This window comes from Anser brachyrhynchus (assembly GCF_964034855.1).
Source record: "Anser brachyrhynchus genome assembly, chromosome: 1".
NCBI lineage: Eukaryota > Metazoa > Chordata > Aves > Anseriformes > Anatidae > Anser > Anser brachyrhynchus.
This window is the reverse complement of record NC_137694.1, coordinates 96435421-96447941: the sequence shown is the minus strand read 5'-3', so window position 1 is coordinate 96447941 and position 12521 is coordinate 96435421. Positions and strand designations below refer to the sequence as shown.

Below are 12521 nucleotides of genomic sequence, written 5' to 3'. Positions count from 1 at the left end.
CTAGTTCCAACCCTCCTGCCATGGGAAGGGATGCCACCCATCGGACCTCATAGCTATGCATTAGACCATACAATAGTGTAATGCCAGAAAACGTATCATCTGCTCAGAAGAGAAGATGAAGAAATAGAGAATGAGATGGTAATATGGAAAACTGATGGTAAGCACAACCTACTTGAATTAAAAGTAGAGATGAAGGAAAAGTATTTTCTTTATTTACTATTCCAAAGTACACTGGAAATTGAAGGCTACCTTTTGAAAACAAGCTCATTAAAAATGTAATTTCAGTAATTTGTTTTTCAGTCACATACCTGTAGTAAAAGTAGACTGAGGGAGATGGCCTATTGAAACAGCATGCTAATAAACAGCAGCAAAAAAAAGGCCAATAATAAGCACATGATTATAGCTTTACATTAGGAGCTTTAAGAACAATTTGTAGCATTTTCTATTATGTAAGTAAAGAGGAAAGAGTATACATACTCACAGAGAAAAGATAAAGGCAACAAAATCTTTTCCTTACTGGGATATCTAGTCCAGCTTTTTCAAAACCATGCATGTAAACTGAGGTTCTTCATGCTTCCTCTTAAAGACATTGGATGCCCTGATGATGATTGGATGACCAGATACTGAAAATCTTCAAGTTCAAGGGGCTCCAGAATATTCACTGAAGACACCCATTTCTAGGAGTATATAATTTACTTATTTGTAAAGACCTTGGCCCATCGTTTTGAAAGCTAACTACAGTATGAGAAGGTGCAATACTTCAGACTCTTTACCGTGGTGAGGAAATTCTGATATCAGGCCCAACATGCTGCCCCGTGCATATTCTTTTTCCTTCAGCAGGTTTGCTGACATGAAGCAGGGTATGTACAATAATTATTTCAGTTTAAATGACCTGACCTTATTAAAAACTAAGAAAGTGATTGCATTCATCAGTTGGTTAGGAGCCGTACTGGCAGAGCAGGCTCTGACTTTGCCTCCTGCTGTGCGTGATAACTCTCACATACCCCTTTCACCCCTCTAAACCCCAGTTGCTTTATTTGTGAAATGGAGGCAGGCTGGTCCACACAAACAGGGGCTAAAGGGCTTAGAAGAGCCCTTGAGCGTCTCAAGCAGGAGTTTGCTGTTGCTCTCCTGGGGCTGTTTAATCTGCATTGTTGCAACTGCTGGCAAAGCAAGCATGGTAAACAATGAATGTTTTACAGCCAGTACTCTTCGGAAGAGGGACTAGAGATTACGTCTCCCTTCTTCCACATGAGAGTCTGACCCAGCTGCACAGTGTCTTCTTCGTATCCGTTAATATTTACTAACTCGTTCTATTCAAAATATGCATCATTTCAGACTGAAAAGTCAGTTTCTTACAACCTTGAACCCAAAATACTTTATTGTGAAGGAAATGAAGGCTGTGGGGTCAAGTATCATTAGGCAAAGTTTCAAACTGGCTGTCCATCATCTTGAACAAGTTCTTTCACTTAAACAGAGTGAGAGAGAGAGACAGCAGAGAGCAGCATGCCCCTCATATCCTGCCAGCTGCATTCTAGGAGAGTAACTCGAGCAACACTCCAGGAAAGGCCTCAGGGCCGCAGATCCCAATGAGAAGCAAGGTTGTTCCCACAACACCAAATCCCATCTCTTCCGTATTTCTTACTAGACACTTCCTAATGCTTTGGGCACGCTGTAGGTGGTGGGTTCTCTCCCCACATTGTATAGGAAGCCTGGGAGTCAAACTCAAAGCCTTTGTTTTTTTGTAGATCAGTAGGCTTCAAATGTTAGGTACTGACACACCTACACATCCGTACCTGCCCTATCCACTGTATGTACCTGCTCCCTGTAGGCACTAAGGGCACATTTTAACCGAGAGGTATGGCAGAGAAGGGCAGTTGTCATGGCACGCAAAGCAGCAGACCTGTAGACGAGAGCTTGGAAAGCATCATGGTCCAGTTAATCATCTTTATCCACAATTCAGACTATACAATCAAGTAACTACAAAATCATACTATCCATTTCAACTGTGGCTTTACCACACGCTACAAATGATCATTTCACTCCAGCACGCTTCCAAAACATACTATGATAAGTGAACCACACAAGAGTCAGCCAAGTGGCAGCCAAAAGGCAGCTTCACATAAGAACAGCCCTAGAGACCACAGCAAATGAGAACTATGAAGACAGAAAAAACTTGCCACAAGGCAATTTTTCCACCCTGCATCAAGAACAGTGAAAAACTGAAGAAGCAACAGACTTTCTAACACCACCTCAGGGATCAACCTACAAACTGCAGGAGATTCTGTGAGAAGGACTGACTTTTTCTGAGTTGGCTCATGCTCAATACAGCTGGCAACCCTTTTGCTCAAAGCTGTGGATACTGTAACAGTGAATATACACGTGTACCATACCAGTGAGGAGAAGCGGGGGACCATCTTTTGTCCTAACAGGGAGAAAATTTCTTTCATCAATGACAGGGCTGCTGTCTTGCATCCCAAAGCTGCCACATACCAACAAGTTGGAATATCTCATTCAGAGAGTTATTTCAGGCAGTGTTCGGCAATGCTTGGACAAAGACGTAACATTAAATTTCCTAGTAGCACTGCTAAGGTCAGTACAACTACTCCCCTGTGTGGCATTAGACATGGACTTTAGGTATTTTGGGTTGAAGCTTTGGCTTCAAAACTAAGGGTCTAGTTTTCTATTTTAGTGCAACTTACGTTGGCATTACAAGTGGATTTAACAGCCAAACAAAGCAGCAAGTACCTTATGCCTGCTTACAGTCTACTTTTCCCCTACTCTTCTCTAGTTTGCATGTCATACATAAGATGAAAGAATCAAACCACAAGGAACAAATAACATGCATATATGTATAAGTAAACCAAGTAGCATGTTCTCTAACTGTAAGAGCTACAAACTATTACTGGGGTTACAGATCACCCACTACAGCCTAGGAGCCAAGTATCTGAGCTCAGTTCTTAGCTCCATCTAATTTTCCTGAGCAATCGCTGGGAAGTGACTTCCATATGCTGTACTTCCCCGTGTAAAGCAATTTATATTGATGCTATAAAAAATTTCCAAAGCTGGAAGTAACCTGCTGAGATGAGGCCTGGAAGTCAGAGCAGATTCCCATTTGCTTCAGGATTGCACTGACAACTACTCTATACCACTGCCTTACTAGCTCATGCATCAGACAGCTTAGTGATCACCTATTCATACAAGGCCCAGCTGGGCCTAGCAAAGCAGGGATTTTTCTACTGGGCATGAGGGGATATTTCTCCTGAGAGGCTCCAGACAATGATGCCAGCTCAGGTGCTGCTAAATGTGTTCACTGGAGTTCCACAACTTGCTTGGGAAATATTTGCTGGTGCAAAACCCAAAACCACTGTCATGTAACAATGATGTCCAGTAACCCAGACCAGTCCAGCAACCTCCCTTCTTTGTACTAGAGAGACCACAGCATAAAATGAACCTCTTATCTGTGAAACCACAGTATTTTAGTTATATACGACTAGCACAAGGGCTAGTGGATCTGGCTCTATAAATAAAAGAATGTTACCCTCTCCCAGCACGTTAGTGATATCAGCTTTGGCCATAAATCACAGAGAAAACAGAAGTTTTGACAAGTTCTACCACACATAGGAAATGGGACTGACAGCCCTCCAAAGCTTTTGGGAGATCATTTTCTGTGTGTATGTGGTGGTGGTGGTGGTGTTTTTGTGTGTGTGTTCAAGCACATATTTTTATGGATAATACAAAGTCAAATGAGATCCTCTTTGGTGTAGGAGATATTTGAATTAATTTTGTACATCTGTATGCAACTTACAAAAAAACAGATCTTAAATATTGAGGGAAAAAAAGAAAAAAGAAAAAAGGAAAAAAACAATCAAACCTTTTTTTTTTTTTCCACAATTGAAGATAACTACATATTAGATCTAATTGCTCCCAGAGATTCTAGTTTGTATCATTTTGATTTGTTTCAGGTGAAAGTTAAATGTTTGACATGATCAGGACTCTTTTGGGCGTGGAATCTCTACAGAGATATTCCAAAGCTCTCTAGGACATGGTGCTGGGCAACTGGCTGTAGGAGACCCTGCCTGAGCAGGGGGAGTTGGACCAGATGACCTCCAAAGGTCCCTTCCAACCTCAGCCATTCTGTGATTCTGTGAAAGCTACATGTTAAGTTGCACGTTCAAGTGACCAACAATCTATAGCTACTATGGAAAATGCCATTTTTTTCCTGTTTCCATCATCTATTAGCTCACAACTCCCCTTTCAAGTGGTCCATTGGTCAAAGGGGTAACTCTGAATGTTATTCTCCTCTGTGGTGGGACTTAGCTGCAGTTCTGTAGCTCGAGGTGTGAAAGGACAGGAACACTTATTAAAGGTTTCCACTACAGAACAAGAGCTCTCACTTTTTGCAGCTTGAAATAAACCTAACTTGCAACAAAGAAGCAAGTGCAACCACAAGCAGGGTTTGAGCAGGAAAAGCCTTCACAGGGGGGCTAGTAAAGAATGGGTGGGGAGAAGGAGGTGGTTCTGTCACCAGAAAAAGTACTGCCACTCAATTTTTTCCACTGACAGTCAACCCCACCATGACGCCCCAATAAGCGAGCACAAGAACTGACCACTGAGTGACAATATATAAGCTCTGTGAAAGGGGGCTCACGATAACCACTTTCTTCTCTGCCTTGACAAAGAAGCCACCAGCAATGAAGCTCCATACTGCAGTTATACTGGTCATCTTCTGGCTTGGTGTCTTCACCGTGCACACAGCAAAAGGTAAGTTTGCAACCTAAGAGGAAGACAGGATTTGCTCCATGTTGTACTAGTGTGCTGTCGCATTCAGGCAGGATTCATTCTCAGAGCTGATTCATAAGATCACACTTGCGAGAAACCAAGATCAGAACTACAAGAAAGGCAGCTATAGCATGAGGGAATTTATGGGAGATCTCATCTGATGTCTTATCAATTAGTGCTTGGCTTCTGCCTTAACGCAAAGAGAATTTCTATGCCTTAGTACTCTTACAGGGTTTTTGTGCCTTATTATCTCTCAAAATTGTGGAAGCTTGAAGATGCGACATCTTTTAATCTCACTGGTGCCATATGCATTAACAACATTTTTATACATTATTTCTTGAATCAGCTTCAGATTTATTCTTTTCCTTTAAATAGGTGTACTACTTTTTTTTTTTTTTAATGTGTCCTTCTGAAACCATAAAGCCTTTATCAACTGAATGTCCCCAGTTGTTAGAAGTTCTTCCAGTTCTGTAGCGCATATTACCCACATGCTTGTTTCTAGACAAATATTTTGGATACAGACAGGCAAACTAAGAACAAAAAGTGTAAAGGAAAGCAAGGGATCTATACAAGGTTTTCTCTCTTCTACTGATTTCATACAATTTAATATCTTGTTTAAGAACATTTATGAGCACTGAAATGAACCATGTTTGTTAGCCATGTTTCAAGAGGGGTTGTATTGTAGTGACGTTTATGACTTTCGGATTAACCCACTTGCATCTTGTAGAAGACCTACATGTAGAACATACACACAAACACGTACACTTATAATCAGCTTTACGCAAACAAGCTGATAAAAATCACAGAAAACACTCATATGCAAGTCATATGCAAACCCACAAAAACATGCAGATATAAACACCCAGAAAAGGCATCTTCACAAAACCACACCAAAACCAAACTAAGACCTGCTAAGCATTCACAAGATTATGTAGCTACATGCTGAGTACTTTGTCTTAGTACCCCTATAGCTGGATCATGCTACATTTTCATAGATTGACTAGTGCTACTGCTGTCCATCGAAGCAATGTGCCTTAGTACCACAGACTGGCACTTTGTACTGCCATGCTCCAGGATGCCTGATTTGTCATAAATATTACCCAAGCCTGAAACATTATGTTGGGATGGTGTGCAAGGGATAGAAAAAGGATTAGAAGGAGGAATGACAAAGGATAGGAGAAGAATGGGAAAAAAGGGTAGTTATAGGTGCAGATTTTGTGCCAGCGAAAACTTTGGTTTTGTTGCCAGGTTTACAGAAGCTCTGCTGGTATTCCTTGTGTGCATTTCCTGGAAATGGCTTAGTAGAAGAGAATATTTTCAGGGATACTAAGGATTGTTTGACTATCTTTGAACTCTTTAACATCACATTTTGAAAAAACAATTTGAGCAATGCAGTACTTACACTGAATCTCAAGAAAATATATGGCATTGCACGTGACTAATACAAGTTCAGAAGAGATATTCCTTCAGGCAATGAAAATCCCAAGAATTAGCAGCTCTGCCAGTACCCATGCACTGGCCATGCCACAGCTTCTGCAGAGGCCGAAGTGCGTTTACTTCAGCTATTGCAACTGCTTCAAACAAAGAAAAACTCTCAGATAATGAGATTATGTGAAGCAGGTTTTGTACTTAGCAAATTGTACCTGAGCAGCTCTTGGACTTCAAGACACATTCTCTATAAATTCCTCTAAAATAAACCTCAGAATACAGCAGTGTTCTGTTTGTCCTCATCGCACCTTCCCAAACCTGTCTTTGAAAGCTGGGGGAAAAACAGAAATTATCAAGCAAAGGCTTCCAGTAATATATACGTACACTCCATCTCACTTAAATGAGCTGCCATTTTTCATTATTACTACGCAACATGACAGTTGCACAAAGAATTTTATATTGATGCTGCCTCCTTATTAATTTCCATTGCATTTCCTTGAAACATATCTAAATGATGAAGAAAATATAGGATTAGGTAGCACTCCACTACCCATAACACTAGACTTGTAGCAAGAGTATGCAAATACTAGGCATTCTGCCAGTTAAATCTATATTTCCAGTGTTTTTTGTTGCTGTTTTTTAGGCTAGCTTTGGATGCCCAGTGTGAGACAAGTAGCCTTGCTTTCCTTTCCTTTGTGCGGAAAGTAGGGGCAATTATATTGATCCACATTTAGATAACATTTTGAAATCTACCTAGTAAAGGTGCATTACTCCATATGGGCACTTATGTGCACATGATACAGACCTAATCATGATGATACCAATGAAACTTCAGAGATAGTCTCACAAAACACACCTTGAGCTCTTTTGTATAATTAGTATTCTGGCTGCACATCTCATGAGACACCCCAGTTCTAACCATAGCTGGAAATCATCTGGAATTTGTAATTTAAAAGCAGTTTTTACGGTTAAATGTGAATATAGTACTGACCACCTTTTTCTCTGTTTACTTTTCTCCTTGTAGGAAGCGTTGGAAGTCAACCAATGCGCAAATTTGCTTGTGTTACTCTATCTACACAGAAACTGGACATCAGACAGCTTGTCAACTATGAAAAGCAACAAGTTCCATTAAATGCTGTCATGTAAGTATCTGGCACAGTGTCCACTTTCAGACTCACCTATGCAAACAAGCTACCATCAAAAGGAAAATGGCATCAGAAGACACTTCAAAGCCCAACTTGCTAAATCAGGCTAGTTCAAGTCACCCTTCCAGTTCCCACATGAAACAGTAAATCAGCAACTGAGGAGGTGAGGGAGACAAAGGGGAGATCCTGGAGAGCCTGAACACATGTTGTTCACGAATGCTGGTAAAAGGCTCACTGAAGTTACATCTTTCTGCCCAGAAAGTTGAAGAAATCTCAGTGAGGGGGTAGGGTAAAGCCAGAAGCCCAGTACACTCAGCCAAGGGGAAAGATCACGTGAAAGAGTTTGCATTAACTATGACTTCTGCTAGGAGACGTTTGGTCTCTTGATTTCACGAGCACATGCTTTTTAATCAAATCTGGGACCTGCTCCTTTTTCTTAATTGAATATCACCATATATGCATATGACCATATATGCTACATACATACCTATGCCACGGATATGGAACTGATGTTACTATGCACTGTTATACCAAGTAACTATTACAAACTCAAGCATGTGATATGGTTTTACCATACAGGTCCTCATGCTCTGCATAAAAGTAGCACTTCAAGCCTGGCTTTGTAGGCCAGAATTTAATTGCTGTCTCACTTTTTCTTCCTGCAGGTTTATCACCGCAAAAGGTATCAAGATCTGCGTACACCCTGATCAGAAATGGGTGCAGGTTGCTATGAAGAGAATAGACCAAAAACGTACTGCCAAAAAAAAATAACCCTGTCCCAGGCAAGCATCTAAGACCAACAAAATGGAATCATCATCAGTGCTGCACATACCAGGGAAGAAAGCCTTAGTATCTGCTTGTAGTCCTTGTTGGCAATAAATTCTCTGAACAAACATGAACTCATCAGAATCTATTCGTCACTGGCTGAATATCTGCTGACTTAATTTTATAGCTGGACTCTGTTACACTGTTTATTTTCCGAAGTGCTTGTCAATATTTATTTACAACTGAATGTAGGTATCTTCTCTTCCTTGCTGTCCTGACCCATATAGCATTTGAGGGTGAACGGCAGATTGTTTCACATGCTATAGAATAGATTACCTCTCACAGAGATGGATAAGTATACAGTTCTGTGATGATGGAGGTCAATGTTCTGCATTGAGTGCTGGGTTTCAGGAGGTTCTATATAATTGTATGGTTACTCATACCTATATAAACTGTAAGAAGGATAATATAATGCTTCGGGCTATAGCCTGATCAGTGCAGTATTTAAGAAGGGGATCTTCGGGCCTTTTATTTTTATATGTAGTATTGCACTATTAGCTTTGACTTTAGTCTCGGGCCCATGTGATGTATGGATACTTTCACCAAGGGATGACCTGGGGTAATTCAGGATAACTTTAAGAACGCAACCCTATTCAGACTTGTACTTTGGAAGACTTGTCCTATTCACTGACTTCTGTGAAGTTGCTTTCACCTTCATTTGGGACAGAATTGAAAAAATATATTTTGTTTTGTTTTCCCCCTTTGTTTTTCTTTGAATAAGCAAGAATGAACCATAGCTGGAGTCTTTACTTCACGAACTCATACTTAGTTCTCTCGGGCAGGGAATTTGTATATGTATGTGTAAATGTCTCTTACATTTTTAAACTTGATAAATTCTACTAATAGTAAGCTTTGGATTTTAATAAAGCTACTATGAGCCTGGAATCAAATGGTACATGTCTGCTTGTACCTAACGCAGATGAAGACTATTGAAACAGGTACTAAGATGACAGCACAAATTGGAGACCTTTTGAGCAAACCAGCTAGAGCTGACACTACTTCCAACTCATGACTCAGATTGTCATCAAACAATCAGATGCTGGGCTGAAATACACCAGATTCAATGGTAAAACCCCTCAGTTCAGACAATCTTTCTTCAAAAGTTTAGGTACTGTCAGTCACCCTAGGGATGTGTGAAGCCTGTCACATTATCAGAAGTAGATACAGAAGAGCTCTCAATAAAGAGAGACAACTCCTGGTGTTTGGGGAACTTGAGGGGTGGAGAAGTATAGGCACAGGTACTCCAGGAATAAACCTTCTCTTGTACTACCCACACGTATGTAGTCAGCATTATCTAAAATGTGGGCTTTTCATTACAGATAACATCTTGGTGATGCATGTGAAATTATAACACTTCCAAACTATCCTACAGAAATAAAATCGTATTCCTCTAAAAGCCAGTCTTTACAGTTCCCTGCCCTGGTCTAATTTGCAGGCCAAATTTGACTCTTGGGACTCATGTTTTATCATGGCTTTAGTCTTGCATAGGGAAACTCATTTAGTTTTCACTATCCAAGAGAGAAGGTTTTAAAGCAGTGCTACTGCTCAGGCATGGAAGAGAAGGATGGCTGTATATGTTACACTACAAGCCAAGACAGGCTGATGAGCCTTCATTATGTGGAGCAACACCTTCTTGCTGAAATTGTCAACAGCTACAACTAGAAAAAAATAGATGTTACAACAACCTTGCTAAAAAGAGTTCCAAAGGAAGAAAGAAACACTGAGATGTTTCTGGAATATGACAATTTACAAATCACTGTTCATTCATTTTAACTGAACACCCCAGACCCTCATGTTATAGACAACAGAAACAATTCTGTTCCTTTCAGCATCATCACAATACTAGCAGGCTACAAAAACAGGTCACCTATAAAAGCATTTCTATGGTAATTTATCTCAGAAGAATACTATCAGCTCCCACTGATCATAGAATCATTAAGGTTGGAAAAGACCTCCAAGATCATGTTGTCCAACCATTCCCTACCACCAATATCACCTACTAAACCACATCCCTAAGCACCACGTCCAACCTTTCCTTAAACAACCCCAGGGATCAAATTCATCCTGGACCAGAACTTACTAAAAAGTTGCTTTTGGCAACTTTTGCTCATACTCAGTAGTACCTTATCCTGGAATTAATCTTGCTGAAGTGAATAGGCATTTTTTTAATTAGGAGAATCACAACCTGAGGATGTATTAATTAAACATCACATAGCAGTTAATATTTTATACCTGCTTATCATCATCACAGTTCATAAAGTGATTAATAATAGTTTCTAAGAATGAATCATCCTACTTAATTATTGCATCTTGCTTGGTATACGTTGCAAGATCTGTAATGATCCCTCTGCCCTTCCTGCAAGTTTATTGTGGGTGGCCAGTACATACAACATCTCTTCCTACTCAGCCATTAAACCCCAGGGACTTTCCTGTCCTTCCCTTCCCATTCCTTACCCCAGTCCTTAGCACAGTCCCAGCTGTGTGCTATTTTTGTCATCTCTAGCTGTGTATAACCTGGAGGCTTATATGTAATAGTACTGCTCCTGCCCAGCACTTTTCCCTGAGGCTCTCCAACTGCTTTAAAAAGAATGGAAAATATTATTGAAACCTGCTTTACACACACTCACTAAAGGCAAGTGCAAAATGAAGAACTAGAGTGCTGCTGCTGTGATGGAGGCAAGTAAGAACCCCAGTCTCAGTCTCCATAACATCCTTGGGAAACATCTCACTTAGAAAATAGAAGGCTCCAGGGTATGTTTGAAGATCTGGGGCTGTGGTTACACTGATGTCCTCCTTGCACCTGCCTGCCCACCCATTTCTTCTCCAAATGAAGTAAAGAACAGGGGGCTCAAGGTGACTGCTTCCCTTCCCAGTTCGTCTTCTGTGAGACTGTGGCCTGTAATACAAACATTAATTTTCTTTGACTCCTTTTGTACAATCTGTGGTTCCTGTTGCCAGAAAGGACTCTCCAAATATACATGGCAGATCAGTGGGCAACAGTATTTGAAAAAATCATCCATCTGTCATTTGCCATACAGAGTTTCTGAAGGGTCTGAAAGGATGTGCTGCGTATAGACCTTTAGCACCAGAGAAAGACAGCAGAGAGCACAGCAGACAAACCCTCAACTACTGTAAACATTCATAGCTTCGCTATATTTAGAGATAGACAGGACACACTATCCCTTTGTGCACAGCAGCTTTTTGCATTAAAAAAAATACTTCCTGGGCAACAAATTATGTAACTGCAGCTGTACTATTTTCTCTGTTTGTTTATAATTAAGGAACTAGAAAGTTAGATTTACAATAATCAGCTTTTGCTGAAACCATTATTAACCATTAACTCAATCCCAAACCCCCTGTGATGAGCTGGGATATTCCTTGATTTCTACATGCCTCCTGACTCCATCATTTGTGGATTACTTTACACTGGAGGTTTTCATTAATCAATCATATTTTAACAGGTTGTTCAAGACCCTACATGGGAAGGAGAAAATGGAAGAGGACTGGGTACCTCTGTACAAATACTAATGCATCAGTGATGCTATTTTGACAAATATTGTTCCATGGCATGAAAAGTAAGGCATGTTAATTCAGCAAATACAAATACTTTCCTTCTCTCACCCCTGCAGAGTAATGCACTGGGAAAGCTAAACCTTGTATTTTAAATAGCAAAAGAATTAGTTACTTCACCCACGTTATTGAGGTTTGCTGCCAAAGATACTGATTCAAATTTTATGGCAAGCCAGTACAGTGGAAGGTAAGGGGAAAGGTAGGGAAATAACGTAAGAAAAGAGTGGCTTGGATTTGTTACAGAGAGAAGTGGTATGAGGTAGCTGCATTAAGCCCTTATTAAGTCTTTAAACAGCTCACTTGCTCCCTTATTACCTTTGTTTTGTATCACGTGTGCTAGAGCAAGTCTCTAATCACCTTGGGGCAACAGAGGCCCAAAAGATGTGCCATAAACCCGGAGGCCCTAAGCTATACTCGCACTAGCAAGTCTCTAGGAATCAACAAATGGAAAACATCTGAAATCACTATAATGCAAATGGTCATCAGTAATTCAGAATCCAAGTTTCAGCTGAGCATTTGATTTGCATCCATGGATAAGACTGGTAGTGCTATGATGAGTGACATCACGGGTGCACGCTTGAGTAAGCCCATCTGCTCTCTAGGCATATCTAAGCCTCTTCTTGCAGAAATACTTGACCTCTTCTGAGGGCACTCTTCTGATTCTCTTTACTGCCTGCTACGATGCCTGTGCACTTACCAAGAGCTATTTATGCCTGCTGTTTCCCACTCCATCCTATCCAGCCGCCCTTACCCTCAACTTGTACTTTGATT

The 12521-nt window shown here is 40.6% G+C and overlaps 1 protein-coding gene across 1 annotated transcript; it reads left to right on the top strand.

Annotated features, from left to right (window-relative positions):
• Positions 1-4484: 4484 nt before the first annotated feature.
• LOC308178825 (lymphotactin-like) lies at positions 4485-8254 on the top strand. The gene is made up of 3 exons (XM_080557944.1): positions 4485-4764; positions 7235-7352; positions 8021-8254. Exons 1-3 carry the CDS (start codon positions 4695-4697, stop codon positions 8124-8126), a joined length of 294 nt encoding a protein of 97 aa, XP_080414070.1. The 5' UTR covers positions 4485-4694; the 3' UTR covers positions 8127-8254.
• The last annotated feature ends 4267 nt before the right edge of the window (positions 8255-12521 follow it).

Bases quoted from the DNA above. Each gene is read 5' to 3' on its own strand.
- LOC308178825 (XM_080557944.1), top strand. From the start codon at position 4,695: ATGAAGCTCCATACTGCAGTTATACTGGTCATCTTCTGGCTTGGTGTC. The intron at 4,765-7,234 runs GTAAGTTTGCAA...TTCTCCTTGTAG, and splicing joins CACCGTGCACACAGCAAAAG to GAAGCGTTGGAAGTCAACCA. The intron at 7,353-8,020 runs GTAAGTATCTGG...TTCTTCCTGCAG, and splicing joins GTTCCATTAAATGCTGTCAT to GTTTATCACCGCAAAAGGTA.